The following is a 21582-nucleotide window of genomic DNA, read 5'->3' on the forward strand; positions in this document are numbered from 1 at the left end:
TAATGAACAAAAAATTAGAGTCCCCTTTCTGACCCTTCTTCAGCAAGCTACTATGAACGCATGAAGAGGAGCATTGAAGTCAGTGGAACTAATCATGGGTTTCAAGTTAGGCACGATGTACTTAAATGCCTGGCTGAACTGGAGACTTTGTTCTTGGGGAAAGGTCAGTCTGCAGAGAATAACGTTGAAAGCATCATCTTCTCAGAGCTGCAGGAAGTAGTATGGACTGGGACACTGCTTCCTGCAGCTCCCCTTGGCTGGGAACGGTGATCAATGGCCAATGGGAGCTGCAATTACCCACACCTGTGCAGATAAATACAGAGGTGGTAGTCCACCCAGGACTAAGTTTGGGGAGCCAGATCTGGCCCACAGGCCGATATTTGCCCACTCCTGGTTTAACCCAATATACTTTGAAGTTATTATATGATATTAATTACTAATGTAGCACCTAAGAGTTTCAGTCAAGGATCAGGGACTTCGTGTGCTAGATACTGTACAAATAACACAGAAGCCAATCCTTTCCCCTGAGAGCCCACAGTCTACATATTAGACAGAATGCAACAGGCAGAGACGCAGACAAATGGGGCGGAAGTGACTTGGGAACATGCGGTAACAGTAAAACAGAGATTAGCTGCAAAGCAAAGGTCACTAAAATGGTCAGGTTTGCACACTATTTATAATTCAGGGCCACCAACATATCTGCAGTCTTCTTTGTTTGGTATTTGCTTTTTAAGGCTGGAGGAGAACTATGAGATTGCAGAAGGTGTTTGCATTCCTCGAAGTGCTCTCTACATGCACTATTTGGACTTCTGTGAGAAAAATGACACGCAACCGGTTAACGCCGCCAGCTTTGGGAAGGTGAGTCTGAATGTCAATGACAAGCCTTTCTCTGTTGCTCCCTAACCCTGCTGTGGTGAGATTTTGATATTTAAAAGGATAGAGGCTTTAAACTCAGGAAACCTGTCACTTCAAGTCAGAAGTGGCACTACATCAAAGGAATACGCTTTGTATTAACACTCCAAGAAAAATGTGAAGCATTTAAATGCTTGGAAGGTAAGGATTGCTTTTCACCACAGTTAAACTGGAAATGCGTTAAAAATGGTGGGTTTTATGTCCCGCCTGCGTGCAGCAACCATTTTGCTTCAAAATGGCATCTATGACATTGGCAACATGAAAGCCAAATACCAGAAAAGGTAAATAATTGTTATTCCTTAATACTTCTTTAACAGTGAACACGGTAATTCTAAGTGTCAAACACCAGCAGCTCAATTAATAAAAATTTTATGTGGACAGAGGTATCCATTAATTCGGCAGAAATATTGGAAAGGCCACTGACTTTCAGAAAAGATATTCCTGATTTACAGTAACATGGGAGGCAGATTATGCCCATTATATATCTTGCACTGGCCTTCTGTGAGTGAGTGAAATTCACCCCAGTAATGATGCCAGTTGTGCATGTCAGTACAGTCCAGAGTTTCGGTGTCTTTTTAGGAGCTCGCAATAACCGGAACCATTCCCAGATTGTGTTACTTTTTGAATATGTAGATAGATGAGTGTGTTAAGTGCAAAATGGGATTATGTCAAATTTTACTTAAAAGTGGGAGTTATTCAGGAGAAAACCCTGGGCCTTTAAATCTTGTATTTTGTGATACAACATATTGAAATGTGTCAATTTTTTTGAAAGTTTGTTTGGTCTGAAGCTAATTGCAGTGAAAACTAGTGTCGTTTACTGTTCACAATGCTAATTGTACAGCTATGCAATTTGATTGACAAAATTAAATATGGCGCTGGTATTATTTCCTAACAAAGAAACCAAAAGAGGAGAAAACATTGAATGGGTGTTTTCTTCTATATGTAATGCTTATATAAGTACACATGGGCAAAATTTGTATTGCGCTTTTGTAGCCTTTACTAAAAATGTCTGTAAACAATGCATAAACTGCATATTTTTAATTTGCTTCAACCGGGAAACATAAATGGTTTGCCTGTCTGAAACAGTATGCTGTGCTGTCTCACAGTGTACCAGTCTTTTCAGCTGCATCTGCATTAGGTGAAAAGATATTTAACCCCTTTTCCTTCCCTGAAGCATTAGCTGGAATACCTTGAACTTGCAAAGCAAGTGCCATTGTCTCAAATGCAGATTTTTACCACCTGGCTATAACACCTGACCAGTGGTTTCTGTCCACTATAGACAGGACGCCCCACAAATAATTCTTCTCACTGGTCATTGCATCTTATCGTGCAGTGCTTCATGTGTGGAAATTACCCCCAAACCCATTCTCCCAACAAGAGGGATAGGTAGAACAGGTGCCTGAATGCACTGGTACAGCCATGGTGGTGAGGCGGGAGGCTATCTGAAGGAACCTGAAGTAAAATGCTCTGTCAAACCAACTGTTGCTGGGTGGAGGTGCTAAACTTTTACAAGGACCAGTGAGGCAAACAATCACTCCGTGCAATCAGTGGCTCTACGGTTGATTACTCCCTTAGTGTAGACACATCACTAGAGCTCTAGCAAATTGAGCTGCTTTTGCATGGCAGCCAGAAGAGCAGTAGTTTTTAAAGTTTGTGTGCCATAAATGCCTTGGAGGAGGGACTCTTCTTCCACAGACAATATAGCAGGTGCCAAATGAGGGTTTCCATATTTAGCTGGCTGAACCAAAACCTGGACACTTTTGCCCTTATTGCCGCTCCTCAGTGCACCACAGCTGTCCTCTGCTCTGGAGAAAGAGGTTTGTTGTTCTGTCTAATCTGCTAGTGAAGTGACAGAGAATTTGCCTTTGTGTGACCCTCTCTGAGGTTATGATTCATCTTTGAACTTCTAACTTTGTGGGCCATAAAGGCTCCTGCTTTTTGATTGATTAATTTTTCAATAGTAGTTTTAAAGCAAAGAGCTCTCTCTCCCAAGATGAAATTACCCATATGCAATGAGTAAAACTGTAGCCCACTGTCTCCTCTGAGTCAGCTATTTCTTCTCAGCATTGATACCACCGAGACATTTAAGGTTTCATTTATAAGTACCATTTGGGGGAATCTGTGACTTGCCCCTGAATGTTTGGTCTGGGTGAAGACTTAGGGTTCCAGGTTTCACCTCAAGAGTGCCTCTAAAACTTTCTTTCAATGGAATAAACATACAATGGAGACAAAGGTAACAGGTGCTCAAAAAGGAGCAAGAGACATGCGAAGGGGATGTAGGAACAGAATTACTGCAAGAGGGATGATTAAGAGAGTCCTCAGTCAGACTCATGGGGTATCCACACTAGGTAAAAAAGGGTGGGTAACAACACATGATTTAAAAAACCCTTTTCTTCCTAGCAAAGACAAGGCCATAGGAACCTTGGACATCTTTGCCTGTATAGTTTATCTAAACAATGACTAAAGAAGGATGAGCCTTGACCAAGTCTGAAATCCAGGCCTCAGGGCACTCGATGACAAAACTACCAATGATATCAATGGAACCAGGCTTTCACCCTAAGGAGGGAGCAGTATCAGTTTGGTTGATGCCTGCAGCCCATGGGAGAGGACAGGGAACTATCTAACTAGGAACAATGGTGGTGCAGGGAGGTCAAATAAGAAAAAGGAATTTGTGCTGCATATGAGGAAAAGTTTGGTCTGACCACGAGGATGTTCAGATTATTAAATATTATCCAGGCAAAAATACAGTCAACCCCATTAGTTGGGTCATTTAGGAAATAAAAAGACAAAGGACTCATTGAATCAAAACACTGAAATTTAAAAATCTTCCCAACAGTTTTGCCCATTCCCAGATCTCTCAGTAATGCCAGTGGAGTATTGATTCATGCTGTTGGTTAAGAACCACACGTATAAATTTACCAATAACTTCAGCCTTGTCTCCTTTCATTCTCATTTCCTTCCCCAGCATCCAGTGGCCTCTCATATAGCCACTTCCTTCATCTTTGTTTCTTTCATAACTCCATATGCCCCTCTGTCTCTCTTAATCCCTCCTCCTGAAGATGCAGACCAGGTCTACATTAGACCTTTAAGTCGATTGTAGATATGCAATTCTAGCTACAGCAATTGCATAGCTAGAATGGACTTACCTACTATCAACTTATCTGGCCATCCTCACAGAAGGAGGTCAATGGGAGAAACCCTCCTGTCGACCTCCCTAACTCTGTGTGGTATTGAGTCCAGAGGTTGACTGTCAAGCCCTGATAGTGCGGTTTCACGCAGCCCTACTAGGTGTGCGAAATCAAACCTGGGAGGATCGACCCTGACTGGGTTGATCTTCTCGGTAGCAAAGACATAGTTTAATCTCTTCCCACCACAACATTCTGTTGTAACACTTGTTTTGGAGATCTCCCCTGGGAAGTTCTGTATTGTCTCCCAATGGGCTTGTGCTCCCTCCCAGTGTTTTCCATGCGCCTCCATTGTGCATCCTGGAGGTTCTACACTTCCTTCTGTTGTGTCCTTAGTTTGATGTGCTGCTACTGCATCTTTGGCTGCCCGCAGCACATCTATATTTTAAAAAGGTCAAAGAACTTGGCATACAGAAGAATTCAAAAAATTATAGGCTGAATCTCATTCAGACTAAAGCCACTGAACACTACTTGTGGCAGTGTAAAGGGCATGCTGCCAAAGTGGTGTAACATGGTCTGGATGCAAATGAGAAGTAAGCCTCATATTGTTAAATGTAAAGGGCGGAGTGTATAATAATGTCACTGGTTCGGGGGAGTGATCATATGACATTTCTAATCTGGCACAAGCTCCCGAGTTGATGCAGTTCTCCTGACATAAAAATCTTTGTGCTGGTATAGCTTATTTCATTTTGGGAACTGGTCTAAATGGTGCTTACCAGAAGCATGTTTATTGGTGTGAGCCACATTTACGCTAGGAGTGTTTGCCAAAATAGCTATACCATCAAATCTGTTCTAATGTAGATGAGGCTTTAATGTAAATGAGAAACGGGCCTTACACATTTCAGACTTTTTTCATTCTTTTAATTAGAAAAAGCTTCAAAATCCAACCTAGCTAGCTGATCAGTCCACAGTATAGTCAGAGTTAAAAACCAGAGTGAACCACTAGATCAGGGGGTCAACAACCACTCTGAGGCACAGTGCTGAAATCTGACCTTTTGACCTCTGTGTATGGTGTGAGTGCCTGTGATGCTTTCAAAAATCACTAATAGGCACTTCATTAATAAATAAATTAGGATGCAGAGCTTTACCATTTAGTTGGTGGTTGGTACCATTAGCTGGTCTTTTGTTAATCCACATGACTTTAAGCAAGCTCCTGACTGCATGGGGAGGAGAGGGGTGGGTGAGCTCCCACCTTGTGTGCTGATGAAAATCGGCTCACATACCACTCTTGGCACCCATGCCGAGGGTTTCTGACTCCTGCACTAGATCATATGAAGAAACTTCCTCAATAATACAGGCCACCAATGAGTATTATCCCAGTTTTGTAGAGGGGGAAACCAAGGCACAGAAATTTATCTAAGGTCATGTGACAGTTCAGCAGCAGAGCCAGGAACAGAACATGGGTCTCCTACAGGGCTCAGCTGGTATGAAAGAGGTGCTGGGAGGTCAAGCAATTGTTTTACTTTCATAACTGACAGGGTAAACCTATAGGTGCTGGGCAAACCAAGAGGTGCTGTGGCCCAGTGCTGGTAAACTCTGGCACAAATTAAGAAGGAGGCTCCTGATTCCTGTGCTCACGCCTTGTCTAGTGAGCCACACTGATCATTAGATTTCAATACTTCCCCACTCCAGTTCTTTTTTTTTTTTAGTGCTCCCTAGTATTGTCTGGAAAAAATGTCTAATAAAAGAGTCACAAGAAGTCCTGTGGCACCTTTTAGACTAACAGATATTTTGGAGTGAAGTGGGTCTTTGCCCACAAAAGCTTATGCTCCAAAGTATCTGTTAGTCTGTGAGGTGCCACGGGACTTCTTGTTTTTTTTGAAGATACAGACTAACTCGCCTACCCCTCTGATAATGAAAGAATGTATCTGACATGACAGTTGTCCATGCCAAAGGCTTCAGGTCCAATACTAATGAAGGGTGTCTCCTCACACACAGCAGGTACTCATTTAGAAAAATATAAAGTATGTCTTCTCACCGCGATAGTTTATTTAGAGTCTTGTGAGTCAGTTGGCTGAGGACTCAAAGAGGAGGGAAATGCAGTTCTGTCATTAGAGCACGTGACTTAGTTCAATCTATCAGAAGAGAGGACTGAAGCAGAGTTTGCCATTATTAAATGGTGACAGTACAGGCTAGGCCTGTGCGCTAGTCAGGAGTGAGCGTTGCAAACATCCTCCTGACAAACTTGTTCTCCTCTGCAACAGTCTCTTTTCAGAGGTGCACATTTCAGCCTGTTTTGAAGTGGAAAAGCACCTTGCTTCTTGGAGAGGCCAGAGCAACAGAACCTTGCAGCCTCCTGACTGCTCCATGCCAACTGTTTAATTGGCCCAGGTTGCTGTCTGAGCAGCAGTGGGAATTCTGGCTACCTATGGCTAGGAACCTCGGGTTTTGTTTTCTGGGTGTTTTGTTTTGCGGGGCGGGGAGAGTTTGTGTGTCTGGCTCAGTGTTCCCTCTCATTTTTTTCCATCCCTGTGCAAAATGAATTTTTATGTGCACCAAGGTATGTGTGGAGGAGCACCACCACTAGAAACACACACTGCCCACTGTGAGTGGCTGTGGGTGCTCTGCAGATCAGCTGGGCAGCGCCTGAATCTCTCCTGGGCAGCTGCCCAAGCACTCAGCTTATAGGGAACGCTGATCTTTTCTCCGGCCGTTGACCCCAGGCTGGCTTGACCTTGGTACCCATCTCCTGACTCCACTTGGTAACTACTTCTGAGGCTCCGCCTACACTGCACCTTTTTTTCCAACATTACTTATTTCGACATTCTGATGTCTAAATAAATAATGCAGGAAAATTGCATTCACACAGCCATTGCATTTCAAAAATGAGCATCCACGCTGAGAGAGCCCCATCCCAAAAAACAGACCAGTGCATTTCGGGCATGTGTCGCATCATGCCCGCAGTCTCAATGCCTCGCTAGACATTGTGGGAAGTCGGCAGGAAGTGCAGGGTTTCCTGAGAATGAGGGAATTGTCCCTGCAGCCCCTGCTCTTCCTGGAGGTCCCCCCTCCCCACCACCACAATGTCCTGTTCCTTTGCACACCAGTTTAAATTGCCAAACTAGCATTCCTCATGGATCCTGCATTCCAACAAGATTTCCTCTCAGTGCAATCACAGATCTGGGATGCTGCAAAGGGGGTGGTGTGGGCAATACGCAGTGCAGCTGCCTTAAGACTGAACTTTCTGTCCTAGTGGACAGATGCTGAGGAGGAGGAGGAGTGAGAGGAGGCAGAGCAGAGCTGCAGCTGCCTCATGTGCCACAGGCTCAGACAGCAGCAGATGCTTCCTGTTTTGTCACGGGCCTGTGGGCTGTGGACCGCTGCGTCTGAGCCAGGAAGACCAGCGCAGAGCGGTGGGATGGCATTGTCCTGCAGGTGTTGGATGACGACCAGTGGCTGCAGAGCTTCAAGGTGTAGCGCCACCTTCCTTGAGCCCTGTGCTGAGCTGTCACCAGAACTGCACTGGAAGGACACCCAAAGGAGAGCTGCTCTCTCCGTGGAGAAGTGTGTTGCCGTTGTTGTGTGGAAGTTGGCTACCCCTCTCGGTTGCCAGTCAGTTTGGAAGCCTGAGGAGTGGGGAATTCTATTGTTGGGACAATGCTGCCTCAGGTGTGCCAGGCATTCAGTTGTGTTTTGCTGCACAGGATTGTGATTGGGGAATGTGGATGAGACTGTGGTCGGCTTTACAGAGATGGGGTTCCCTGCCAATGGAGGGGCAATCGATGGGACCCATATTCCAATCCTCCCCCACCCCAGAGCAGGCCTCAGAGTACATCAGCCATACGGGGTACTTCGCCTTGGTGGGTCCAAGTGTTTGCCGATCACTGGGGCCCTTTTGCAAACATAAATACTGGTGGTCTGAGAAGGTGCATGACGCACACATTTTCAGAAACAGTCTGTACTGAGAGCTGCAGGAGGCACTTTCATTCCAAATCACAAAAAAAATCAGGAGGGGGGGTAGTAGTGCCCCTCATAATCCTGGGGGACTTGCCTACCCCTGATAGCCCTGTCTCATGAAACCTTACACCGGGGAGCTAGCCAGCAGCAAGGAATGGCTCAAGAACAGGCACAGCAGATGCCACGTGGCTTTTGAATGCACATTTGGATGCTTGAAGGCAATGTGATGCTGCTTATATGGGAGATTGGACCTGCTTCAGGACCATGTCCCCATGGTCCTGGCCTTGTGTTGTAGCCTTCACAACCTGTGTGAGAGTACAACAAAAAAGCAGTCCAGTAGCACTTTAAAGACTAACAAAATAATTTATTAGGTGATGAGCTTTCATGGGACAGACCCACTTCTTCAGACCATAGCCAGACCAGAACAGACTCAATATTTAAAGCACAGAGAACCAAAAATAGTAATCAAGATTGACAAATCAGAAAAAATTATGATCAAGGTGAGCAAATCAGAGTGTAGAGGGGCAGAAGTGTGAGAGTAAGGGGGAAGAATTTGCTCATGGCTGGAGTGCAGAGGTAGAGCATCTGGCCAATGCATTGCAGCAGCCAGACACTCATGCTGTCAGGACTGGCCCTAAGGTAGCCTTTAACATTAGGGGAACCCCGAGGGTCCACTTTGAGAATGCCGAACACTGAGATTGCTGTGGGATTTGTAGGGTTGGGTTACACCATTCACCCCCTACTCCTGCCCCGGGCTCCCTGTTACCTGTGTTCCCCAGACTAGTTGTAAGAATAAAGGTACTGAACACACCTTCATGGTTTCTTTAATCAAACTGTTACAATTCTTGATACAGCAGCAACAGGTAAGGGTTGGAAAGAGTGACACCTGAATTTTCCTTAATCCAAGTGTGCAAATTTAAAACATAGCAGCAGTGGATAAGGGTTGAAGGGTGTTGGAAACAAAGCGGAGAGAGAAGGGCTCACAGCTGTCTCAGGCTGCGTCTACACGTGCACGCTACTTCAAAGTAGCGGTGCCAACTTCGAAATAGCGCCCGTCACAGCTACACGTGTTGGGCGCTATTTCAAAGTTGAAATCGACGGTAGGTGGCGAGACGTCGAAGTTGCTAACCCCATGAGGGGATGGGAATAGCACCCTACTTCGAAGTTGAACGTCGAACTAGGGCACGTGTAGACAATCTGCGTCCCGCAACATCGAAATAGCGGGGTCCGCCATGGCGGCCATCAGCTGAGGGGTTGAGAGACGCTCTCTCTCCAGCCCCTGCGGGGCTCTATGGTCATCGTGTGCAGCAGCCCTTAGCCCAGGGCTTCTGGCTGCTGCTGCTGCAGCTGGGGATCCATGCTGCATGCACAGGGTCTGCAACCAGTTGTCGGCTCTGTGGATCTTGTGTTGTTTAGTGCAACTGTGTCTGGGAGGGGCCCTTTAAGGGAGCGGCTGGCTGTTGAGTCCGCCCTGTGACCCTGTCTGCAGCTGTGCCTGGCACCCTTATTTCGATGTGTGCTACTTTGGCGTGTAGACGTTCCCTCGCAGCGCCTATTTCGATGTGGTGCTGCCCAACGTCGAAGTTGAACATCTACGTTGCCAGCCCTGGAGGACGTGTAGAGGTTATTCATCGAAATAGACTATTTCTGTGTAGCGTGCACGTGTAGACGTAGCCTCAGGGGCCAGCTATCACTCTGTTCATAGCTGTGGTGTGGGGTTGAGTGATTTGGGAAGGAAAATGAGGCAGGGAGGCAACATCATGCCAGGGCAGGCTTTGCATTGGGGTGCATGGAGCGGGTATGGCAGTGGCTAGCTGTGAAGTTGGGGCAACCTTTGCCAGTGCTGCTCATTAGTCCAGACAATGGAAAGTATTAACTCAGCTTCTTCCAGTAGAGCCTGGATAATTCTTTCAGTGACTTGGTTTCTCCAATGCATCTGTGGGGCCCTCAGGCCTTGCCTCACATTTCTTGAGGTGTTGCAGTCTTTCCTATTGTCCTGCCACAGCATTGCCATTTTCTGGTTACAGGTTTCCAAACTTTCCTTGAAGACCTCTTCTCTGGACTCTTCCTCTGTCACCTTGGATTACTAAGGTGGCTAACTGGGTTGACCACAGAGGTCACTGTCACAAACAGGAAAAAATAAGCTAAGTTAACTGGCTGTATCTCATAACAATGCCTGTCTGTTATAGGATGTGGGAGACCTTGACAGATGGCAAAATGTTATCAAACCTGTGTTCCAGCCAGTCCTGTCTGGGGATGCTTTCTGTTTCCACTGTGCTTTCTGCTGTAAACCTGTGAGAGGCCTCAGAATCCCAAAGCAGGTGACCATTCAGCCCTGCTTTGGGGATGGTTGTGGGGAAATAGGGGTTTGGGTTGGGTAAGATTGGGGGGGTATAAGGTGATGAGGTGGATTGGACTGGGTGTTAATACTGGGCAGTTTTGTGGATGCATGGAACAGCCACTGTAGCATTCCAGGCTCCCCATCCCCCCACCCCCCACCCCTTGTCCACAGGCTGCCATATCGGAGGGGAATATTTCTATGCTGAAAATTGACAAGAAAAAAAAAGACAGCTTCCCCTGTTGCCAATTATGCTGCCACCATCTGTGCAGCCCCGGTCCCGCCATGGCAGCTGTAGCAGTGGATTGGCAGGGTGACTTACCGCTGTGATGGGGAGAGCCTTGCACTCATGTGGAATCTTAGGGAGAAAATTCAAAAGTGCCTCAGAAGACCCTTTGGAACTAGCTCAGCGCATGAGCGGATGGAATCTGTGACAGCATTAGTGCGTTTCTGGGATGCCGCCTGGCTTCCCAGCCTTTGCTTGCACAAACAGGCATGTACATAAAGCGTGTGCCCCCTTTAGTCTGTATTGTGCTGTCCCCCTGCAGTCCAAGGCTTGGCTGTTTGTTGCTTTCCTTCTGGGAGCTGAAGAGTTCCTGACTGCTTGGTGGGCGCTGGAAACCCATAGTCCATGCTTGTTTGCAGGGATCCTCATTCAAAGCCTGCTGCCCCACCGCATCAGGACTGTGCTGTGACTCTACAGTACAGATATCCACAGGGCTGTTTGGTTCTGATGGGGGTTGCGCACCCAGTATTGCATCCAGCATTCATGGGGGGCAGCCCCAGAGCATTTGTTTCTTCCTGAGCCCTGTATTATGACTAGTGAAGCTCCTTTACCTTATCCCTACATGGGTCTGGCTGTTGGTTATAAGCCTTTTCTCACAGGGAACATGAAATCAGTTGATGGGGTCCCTGTGCCTCCGTTTCCCATGCATCTGGGTAAAAACTGACTCCGCATCCCACACACACTCAGGAAGTTGAGCTGCTTGGTATGTCTCCAATCAGGGGCCCTTTTGGAATGATAGTCACCCTGGGAAGACTGATCTTCAGAAGCCATCAGGGCAGAGAAAGCAGCAGATGTACTACCAGGAGCAAGAAACTTAGGCTGTGTCTACACTAAGAGAGAAATTCAAATTCACATAATACAGGTATGATTTTGTAATTCTGGAATTTATAAGTTCGAATTTGACCAGCCTCACCTTCCTACGTGCTCTTTGCAAAGTTGACCTTTTGCTGCCACACTCAACTGTCAAACATTGACTGCTGCAGTAGTGCATTGTGGGAACCTATCCTACAGTTCTCCCATCCCTGTAGCATTCGGGGTATGCTCGCTGGTCTTTGACATTATCTTCCCACATTGCATTTTCCTCATGCCTCTCCCATGGTTAGCAAACATCCATTTTTCCCATTGAAAGGAAGAAAAAGTAGGGCATCTACAGAGATGGAAAAAAAGTTTATAGAAATGCCTTTCTTCTGTAGCTGAATTCTCAATGTCCCCCCTCCCGTGATTTCATCTGATCCATGAAGATTATAGAGCGACCCTGAAAAGCTTGGAGAAAGAGGAGACAGGAAAGTTTTTGCAAGAGAGCTGCTGAAGGGAGAGTCTTTGACTTTCTGGTGCACTATAAGGCTTCTGTGAACAGGCTGTTCATTTCTCAACTGGCCATCCACTGAGTGTCCTCCCTCCCATCATTGCATCTGATCCCTGAAAATAGTACAGGGGCCCAGACTGTATTCTAAAGTTAGAATAAAGAGGATAGAAAAGTCTAGGAAATTTTTTTTTTAACTTTCCTCTTCACTAAACAGACATTGCCAACATGGGTGATGGCAGTGAAATCTCATACACTGAACTTACAATGGAAACAGGAATCTCAACTAGCACCCCCGCCCGTGTTTCTGAGGGGGGAAAGCAAGAAGACAGATAGCAGATATTAGCAAAAAGACTTTATGACAGAAATACTAACACAGCAGGTGTCTGCAACGGAAAGCAAGCTCCGGAAGATATTTTGTGGGATGTATGGGGAGTGCTGTGGTCTGTGGCTGCAGAGCCACTTTGAATGGTGTCAGATGGCAGAATAAGGAGTAATGGTCAGAAGTTGAAGAGGGAGAGGTGTAGGTTAGATATTAGGAAAAACTAGTTCACCAGGCGGGTGGTGAAGCATTGGAATGCGTTGCCTAGAGAGGTGATGGATTCTCCATCCCTTGAGGTTTTTAAGTCCCGGCTGGACAAGGTCCTGGCTGGGATGACTTAGTAGAGGTTGATCCTGCTTGAAGCAGGGGGCTGGACTAGATGACCTCCTGAGGTCCCTTCCAGCCCTGTGATTGTGTGATTCTGTGAATGTTGAAGTAGCTGAAGTAGTCCCCCCGACTAACTTAGCCATTGGGGGAGACCTCCCACTGGCGGCTGCAAACCCCCACCTATCTTAGCTGCTGGGGGAGACTTCCTGCTGGCAGCTGCAAGCCCCAGTGGGCCCATGCTAAGGGTGTGTGGAGGTTCAGTGGGGGGGCCAGTTGAAGTGGTCCCCCCATGACGATCTTAGCCACTGGGGGAGGCATCTCCCCCCCTAGTGGCTGCAAGCCCCCCACATTCTTTCCCACCCTTGGAGCCCTAACTGCACACAAGCCAGGACCTGGTGCTGCCTAGCAGCATGGTCAGCACTGAATGGCAGGTGTGTCCTTTTATTGCGTTGAGGGCTACCCACATGTTGTGGCTGAGTGCAGGGAAGGCCCCAGCTGCATGGCGCCAGTGGGGTTTGTGCACAAATGTAAACTGCTGAGAAGAAGTTTCTCAGCATCTTATACAAGCACGACCCCCACCACAGCCTTGCTGCCGCATAGTGCAGCTGGGCAGTGTCTGGCACCAGGCAGCGCAGTAATAATTTCCAAGTGTAGAGACAGAACCGCAAACTCCCTGCAGGGGCTATTTGTAATGAGGAAGTGCGCTCACAGCGCTAATAGCAAAGAAAGAAGGGCATGTCTCAGGCTCTCATACAGACATGAGCCCACAGCCACAGGCTTCCTGGTCCCAAACTGAAATTCATGATCTTCCTGTTACCTAATTCCTGTGCACCTGGAGAGCAGCGGAGATGGAAGTGGCCAGGGCGGAGCACTGAGGGGCATTGTGGGTTACATATGGGACACCTCTGCAGGCTAATAAATTCGATTTTAAGAGGTGGCGCTTCCACACTGGCCTTTAATCAAACTTGTGAATTCAAGTTTGATGCTACACCCAGCGGGTACCGCCAATATTGTAATCTTGATGCCAGTGCTCCCTAAATCGAGCTAGTGGTATTTACAGTGAAGACAGTCGCAAGGTAATATCAAGCTAACTGCCTTAAGTTCAAATTTGTCTCGTAGTCTAGACGCAGCCTCAGTAAAGCCACGCAGCTGAGGCAGGAGGGCAGGAAATGCCTTTTAAAATTCCTGGTGTTAGTTGCCGGGGGTGGGGGCGGGGGAGGTGAAGGATGGTTTGTGCTCCCAGAGGGGGAAAAAAAAGCGGAGCTCCCAGCATTGACTACCTTTTAAAATTCCCGGTGCTTGTGGGGGTCGGGGATGGTGTGTGCTCCCAGGGGGAAGAAAGCAGAGCTCACAGCGCTGGGATTTGTGGGAGGGCAGGGGGAGAGAGGCAGGCATGGCATCTTGGGACACATGGGAAAGGCAGCAGAGCTCGCAGTGTTGACTAGAGTGACTCCCTACTTGTGCATGATGGGAAGCCTCCCAGGAGGCCAATAAAGTTGACAAAAGCTCTGTCTGGTGTACAAACAGTCAATTTTGACCTTGAAAGGGTGGTGGTGGGCGGGGGGGCTGGCAAGAGTCATTTGTTGTGCTGGAATAATTATTTTGAGATTAAAGTACTTTTATCTCAGATTACCAAATTTGGCTGTGTAAATGCTTGTGTTTAGTTTTTCTTTTGTTTTGTTTTTTTTTTGACGGGAGGATTTTTTTCTCCTGAAAAAAAATAAAAAGCCAGTGGAGATACCCCTGGCATCCTGCATTCAATCCTAGGCCAGCTGACACTGCTGGTCCAGTGTCTTATACCCTGGCAATTACAGACAGTTACAGCTCAACTGGGAGTCTGGGCTAAAGTGTTCAATACTTCTTTTATCTTGAAAAAAACAATGGTTTGTTAGGCCAAATTCCATCTGGCTCAATGAGTTCTTGCAATGGAAGGCCTTTGTACATAGCTGGCATCAAGCAAGGACTTCACAAAACTTACCCTTTAGGAAAGCTCCTACTCCACAGGTAGTTGCCAGAACAGGGACCACTGATTAAAGTGGGTGCCACAAGCTGCCTTATCTCGCTTGATTGTATCAGCTGGGATGTAGCAGTCCTAATGTCACAGTCTAGATTTAGGGTTGAAGTAGCATCCCAATGCGCCCACTCCACAATACTTTACAACGAGCTGATTGATCACGCTCTTTCCCAGCCGTGGTAAAGAGGCATTTTGGAAGAATGGTGTCTCAATGGGTGTATCTGCAGCACAATGCGTTCTTTCTGGTTTTCCTGGAGCAGTGTGCTTACCTGATGCCCTTTCCCTAGGACTGATCTCAGAATATGTGTCTTGGGAGCTTTTGGCTTGGATTTTCAAAACCACTTGGCGTGTGTCTACACTAGGAACAAATTTCGAAGTTAACTTCAAAGATAGGCACTACATCCAAGTAGCCAGCAGACAGTCTACATCGATTTTCCCTTACTTTGAAGTGAACTTTGAAGTGGAGACGCCAGCTTCAAAGTCCTTACTCCGTTCCTGGGAAAGGAGTAGCGTCCTACTTCAAAGTCTAACTTCGAAGTAGGGTGTGTGTAGACGCTGTACTTCAAAGTTGCTTACTTCAAAGTAAAGCAACTTCGAAGTTATTTTTGTAGTGTAGGCACAGCCTTGGCATTGGTACTGAAGTGTATGGTAAAGCTCAGTGGGCTTCAATGAGAGCAAAGTTAGGTCAAAACTGAGGGACTGTGTGAACCCCGCCTCTCAGTATAAAGTGGAAGATACCAGTAGTATTTGTGATTCATGTTTTAACACTGATGGGGAACACAGATTGTCAGCTCCTAGAGAGAGAGATCACCTCTGCAGTGAACAGGAGGAGAACGACCACCCCGACAGAGTTGCCTTAGACCAGAACAATATAGATAATTATCCCAAAACTGGGGAATAGCACACTCTGCTTTTTGTATCTAATTTCACGCAAGCAAAGAATGTGCTCTGGGTGCGGTATTAGAAACCCCAGGAAGTACACAGCTCATCAGTCAATGTGTAATGAATGATGGGCCCTGCTGGGGAAACTGGAGGCAGATCTGAATAGCAGGAATTATTAGCAGGGGTGAGAGAGCTTCTTTTGCGCTTTTTCGAACTAACTTGATAATTCTGAACTCTAGACTGGAATCTAAATGTGTGGAGCTCTGTTTTATTTTTTTCTGTCAGATTTCCATTTCTGAGCTGTTAATATTTTTGGTTTTGTTTTGTTCTCATTTAGTTCATTGTCTTTGATAGTGTTAAAAGCATGGCAAGAATGATTTTCAAATAACCAGAAAGAATTGCACAGCATAGCACAGGCTCAAAAGCACTTGTAAAAATTAAATTTACCTTTGAAAAATAAGCATTTAAAGCAAAGAGAAACCTTTTTTTTTTTTTTTTTTGGAAAACATTTTGCAACATCCAACATTTTAACAAGCAAACTGAAAACTTTTAGAGCCTTCACAAGATCCCCAAAGATGGCTGGTCTCTGCCATCCTTTGCAGTCAGTGTGAAGATTGAGGCCTAATCTGTTTTTGAGTCTCATACCACAGAAGAATTTAGGTGGAATAATTGGGACGTATAAAGTTCACAGCTCAGCGGTGAATGGAATAAGGACCAATGGCCTCTGGTGCAGGGGTTAAAGGTAGACTAGACAATACATTTCTCATTTCAAAGATCGAGAGGCTCCTGACCATGTTTGAATCTCTTACTGCTGAGTGATGTGGGATGCAAGAAGAGAAATTACAGATTTTATAAATTGGAAGGGCAGGCTGTACTTCTTGTTAATAGTTATGACATCTTTTGCAGCTACCACTGGCTGATGCTTACATGGCATGTGAACACACACACACACACACACACACACGCACATACACACACACATGCTTTTTTGTATATTTTTATGTATATTTGTTTGTAAAATTTTTTCTAATTTTAATGTAGTTTTATATTTTACTTGAGTGTTTATTTTTCCATCAGAAGAATAACCAAAGGCATTTTTAATATGATATTTAAATTAGATTTCCTCAGGCAACTATGCTAAGTTTCAAAATCGCCACTGGATTTAATGCTTCTTAGCTGTAATGGCCATGTAATAGACAGTCTCCACCCAACCTCAAGAAAATACTCACCAGCAGCCACGAACTCTACCACAGAAACACTAACCCAGGGACTTATCCCTGCGGTAAACCTCACTGCCAGCTCTGTGCACATATCGATGCTAGAGACACCGTCACTGGACCCACATCCCCACACCATCAAGGACCTGTACACCTGCACATCCATTAATGTGACCTATGTCATCATGTGTCAGCAATCCCCTTTGCCATGTACATTGGACAAACCAGACAGTCTCTGTGCCAAAGCATGAATGGACATAAATCGGACAGTAGGAATTGGAATACACATAAACATATACAGAAACACTTCAACATCCTTGGACATGCAATAATGGATTTAAAAGTAGCCATTCTTCTACAGAAGGATTTTACCACGAGATTACAGAGGAAGACATCTGAATTATTAGGCCTTAACAGAGATCTCAATTATCTTATGCATTATGAGGGCAATTTGGTATTCACAGAAATGGCACACACCCTGCTTAACTTAATTTGCTTCATCTAGTGGTCCTACTAGTGACAGGTAACCCTTTTTATAATCTCCTTCCTTCTCCCCTTACCCCCATATGAACTCTGGATTCTAATTGTCTACTTCAATAATCTGAAGAAGTGGGTCTTACCCATGAAATCTCATTACCTAATACATTTGTTTGTCTTTAGGGTGCTACAAGACTACTTTTTATGTGTAATAGTAGTACATATTATACTGCAACTGCAAATGTATGAGACTAATTTGAAGGGAGAGTCTTTCTTCCAATTATTTCTGGTGTTCCCAAGATCTAAGAGATGAAAGATCACCTGTCTCCACCATGAGAGAGACACACACACACAGCTACATATCCCTCATGTAGTTCTTGTTGATAATATTAAAACACAATACAGATATTCTGTCCATTTTCATAAAACTACATTTGAGGATCAGCTTCCAAAGGTTTAAATAAATAGAGATGTGTTTGGTAGTAGTCTAAAGGAGAAGAAGAGCATACAGCTCTGATTTTAGGAAGTAACAAAACATTCCATATCAAAATCCCAGGCAATTACTAATAGGGTCACCAAGTGTGATTACTTGATTGTATAATGTTTTACAAAACGATGAGGAATGTAGGGGAAAGGAAGTTGAAGTTAAGTGAGGAAGGAAATCAGTATCATACCGGCTCCTGATGCAGTGTTGAGAGCAGAGAGTATAGTTTAATGGAAGGGACTTTGAAAGGTCATCAAGTCCAGACCCTTGCACTCACAGCAGAACCAAGCATGATCTAGACCAGGGGTGAGCATATATTATGTCTAGCCCCGCTTTTCAGCTTTGCAATTAGCCAGGACCCCCCAGCTCTGGGAGGAGCACGGGAAAGGATACCGGAAGATGCTCATGAAGGGGGTGGAATGCTTGGGAGGGGGTGCTGAGAGGCAGTAGAAGTTGTCCCAAAGTGGGAAGGGTGCTCAGGAGGAGAACCTCAGGAGGGTACCAGATAGGGACTCCAGGAGCGTAACCTTATCAAGCTGGGAACTGTTTGGCTGCCCTCCACTCCTTGACTCAGGGCCTGTGCACATTCTGATTGTCCCAGTGGTGGGGGAAAGGAGGGGGTGCATTCCTTTGGCACCAGCAGTAGCAGAAAGCAGAGGGCTGGTGAGGCAACAGAAGCCATGGGAGGGGAGAGTGCTGATCGTGCTGTGCCCACCTTACAAAATGTTGTGCCCTACACTTTGCATGCTCCTGATCTAGTCCATCCCTGGCAGGTGTCTTCATAGCCTGCTCTTAAAAATCACCAGCAATGACAAATCCACAACCTGCCCCATCAATTTATTCTGATGCTTAACCACACCAACAACTAGGAAGTTTTTCCTAATTCAAACTTAGATCTCCCTTGCTGCAATTTAAGACCGTTGTTTCGTATCCTATCGTCAGGAGTTAAGGAAAATGTATTTTTCTCTCTCCTCCTTGTTACAACCTTTTAAATACTTGAAAGCTCTTATTGTGTTCCCTCTCAGTTTTCCATTTTCCAGATAAAGCCAACCTAATTGTTTCAATCTTTCCTTATAGGTCATGTTTTCTAGTCATTTAATCATTTTTGTTGCTCTTCTTTGGACCTTCTTAAATTTGTCCACATCTTTCCTGAAATGTGGGCACCCAGAACTGGACACAATACTCCAGCTGATGCCTAATCAGCACAGAGTAGAGGGGGAGAATTACTCACCATCTCTTGCTTACAACAGTCCTTCTAATATATCCCAGAATGATGTTTTCTTGTTTTGCAGCAGATAGGAATAAGGGGATTTCGATGTTTACAGGCTCCTTTGAAAAGCACCCCCATGTAGATGAGCTGTGTGTGAGTGAAACGTGGCATACTAATGAGGCACTGAATATTCATGTCAATGCTTCATTAGTATTCTTCGATTTGGCCATTAGCATGGCCATTTTGAAGTTTTCCTAAGTGTGGACGTAACCAATATGTTTTACTTCCATTACTACTGCACAGCCAATGCTGCTGTTGGGAACGTAGTTGGATTCCATTCTTGCTAACACATCAACAACAGAATTATTAAGCAGGTTCAAACTGTAATCAAATCTTGCCCTCATTTATATCTGTGCAGCCCCATAGAATCTTCATTATTGGTGATGGGAAGGAAAGAACCCAGCTTGATTTTTCAGCTCTCAATTCTGAAAGCTAGAAAGCATTCTCTTTATTTATAAACAGAGAAAATTTTCTTTGTGAGTCATTGAAAGTCAATAAACATGAACCTCCATGTTGCTATTTCTTAGTCACTTTTCAGAGTGGAAATACATTTCAAAAACAACATTTCGATATTTCTGCTTTTCCCATTGATTTCAGCACCCAGTGAGCTACTCCCCAAACTACTGAGCTTCACTTCCAAATAGCCATGGAGTTAGAACAAACTCATTTACAGCCATAAAAATACAAACATTGAAAATAAATTATTTGTTAAATAACGTTTGTTGTGTTTGAAATTACACCACCCTGTGTACATTTAGCTGAAAAAAAATCCAGGAATTTTCCTTTAAAGTTTCGCTGGACTTTTAAAAAATAATTTATAGTGAATATTATAAACAGTACAAACTTCAGCAGTGCCCGAGAAAGTATATTCTATTGCTTAAAGTGCTGGATTTGAAAGAAGGGGGAAAAAGCAAATCAGCTGAATTTCTGCTTTATTTATTCTTCTCTTTTCCTGATCACTTCTTCCCTGGCCTGTTGAAATTTCTGATTTCTAGATTTCAAGAACTCCCACAACATATAAGTCATATGTAACATTTGCAGTGTGCACTGTTACACTTGATCAGCACTTGACACACTTGGAAACTAGTTCAATTTTTTCAGTGTAGCATTTGGACAAAAGTAAAATAAAGTAATTTGGTTTTGAATCTACTGCTGTAATATTCAGCTTTGGGAGTGGAATGGTATGTTCTGAATGACAGCAACCACTGAAAGAAAAAAAAAGGGGGGGGGTGGAAATCCCCAGAAAGTGGTTCTTCAACACTGCCTTTTTTCCCACAGCCCTCTGGAGCCCCCAGCCCTGTCTGCAGAAACTGAAAGAGAGAGGGGTGGGATTAATGTGTAATTAAAGGAAATTTGGAAGGTTGAGATGTTGCGGAATGTTAGATCAGTAGCTGGAACAGCATGTGGTGTTCTTTAGGCAGGCTTCATTGAATCCATACAAAAAAAGAAAGAGGCAGCTTGCCCGTCTGCTCATTTATCAAACAGCTCGGCTGAACTTTCACAGCTCCACAAAAGTGTTTTACTGTTTGCTGAAGTTTTGCTCCAAAAATTAAAGCTGAACAGCCTAGTGAGTGTGAACATACATAGCATTTTTGACATAAGCCAAATGTGTGCAAGGTTCTCAGAAACAAACACAGTTACTTTTTGCACATGGAAAACAATTTATCAATTTGGAAGGAAATAAGAGTGAAGAATAAGCAAAATATGTGATACTGTAAGTCTTTATAAAGTAGCTTTGCTCCAAATGTATGTTCCATAGCTTTTAATCAGTCATCAGTCAGGGTTGGATATTGATTGCTGATACCAAGTGAGCTGAAACATAATTTTATGGGAAAAGTCCATCTTACTTAATTAATCTTTAATTGACATTTCTTCTGTTTTTTCTGCTTTTATCTTTGTCTTCAATTAATTTTACATAGCTTTCATCAAAGATGAGAAAAAGTCAGAATAATTTAGTATGGAAACCAGACTGCTGATGAGTAAAGTAGAGGAAGAAATTCCTCCTCCATACCAGTCTTTGAGGCCTACAGCTTTCTTTTTTCTCTGGTTCTCCTGCTGAAAAAGATTTTCATCAAGCCTCATGTGATAGGATACTGCAGGCTGGGCTCATTCCTGTGAGGGAGTTCCGTTCTCTTGGGCCTCAGTAGGAGCTGGGCAGACCCATAAAAGGGAGCCCTGTATTGCTACAGGGACTAGACTGTAATGAAGGAGTCAGTAGTTATTGAAGGCATGATCTACTGGTTCAATTAGTAATGGTCTGAATCCTAAATATTGCTGGCACTAAAGTTGTGGTGTTTGTTACCAGTGCTCTTTATTGTCAATTTAGCATAAATCAGTGCTCAGATTCTCTGCTTTACCCTGTTTGTGACATACACCTTTATTCTCCATCCAGAGTTTAGAACCTCATCTAGCAGAACTCTGGCCTCTGTCAAACTGCAAAATCTTTGGTCTGAAGAAGTGGGTCTGTCCCACGAAAGCTCACCTAATAAATTATTTTGTTAGTCTTTACAGTGCTACTTTACTGCTTTTTTGTTTTGATAGTGTACAGACTAGCACGGCTTTCTCTCTGTTACTATGCAAAATCTTTGTATTTTAATGTCAGGGGTGTGCGAATCTCTGAAAGAACTACTGCGGTCTAAGAAACATTCTGCTTCCAGAGCCATCAAGA

The 21582-nt window shown here is 44.7% G+C and overlaps 1 protein-coding gene across 1 annotated transcript in view; it reads left to right on the forward strand.

Annotated features, from left to right (window-relative positions):
* The first annotated feature begins 777 nt into the window (after positions 1-777).
* Positions 778-21582, forward strand: part of RFX4 (regulatory factor X4) — a 103059-nt gene continuing 82254 nt past the window's right edge. Inside the window, exon 1 of the mRNA XM_074983839.1 lies at positions 778-858. Coding sequence (XP_074839940.1) covers positions 793-858 — 66 coding nt within the window. The 5' untranslated portion in view covers positions 778-792. The remainder of the gene's footprint in view (positions 859-21582) is intronic.

This window comes from Carettochelys insculpta, chromosome 1 (assembly GCF_033958435.1).
Source record: "Carettochelys insculpta isolate YL-2023 chromosome 1, ASM3395843v1, whole genome shotgun sequence".
In the NCBI taxonomy this organism is placed as follows: domain Eukaryota; kingdom Metazoa; phylum Chordata; order Testudines; family Carettochelyidae; genus Carettochelys; species Carettochelys insculpta.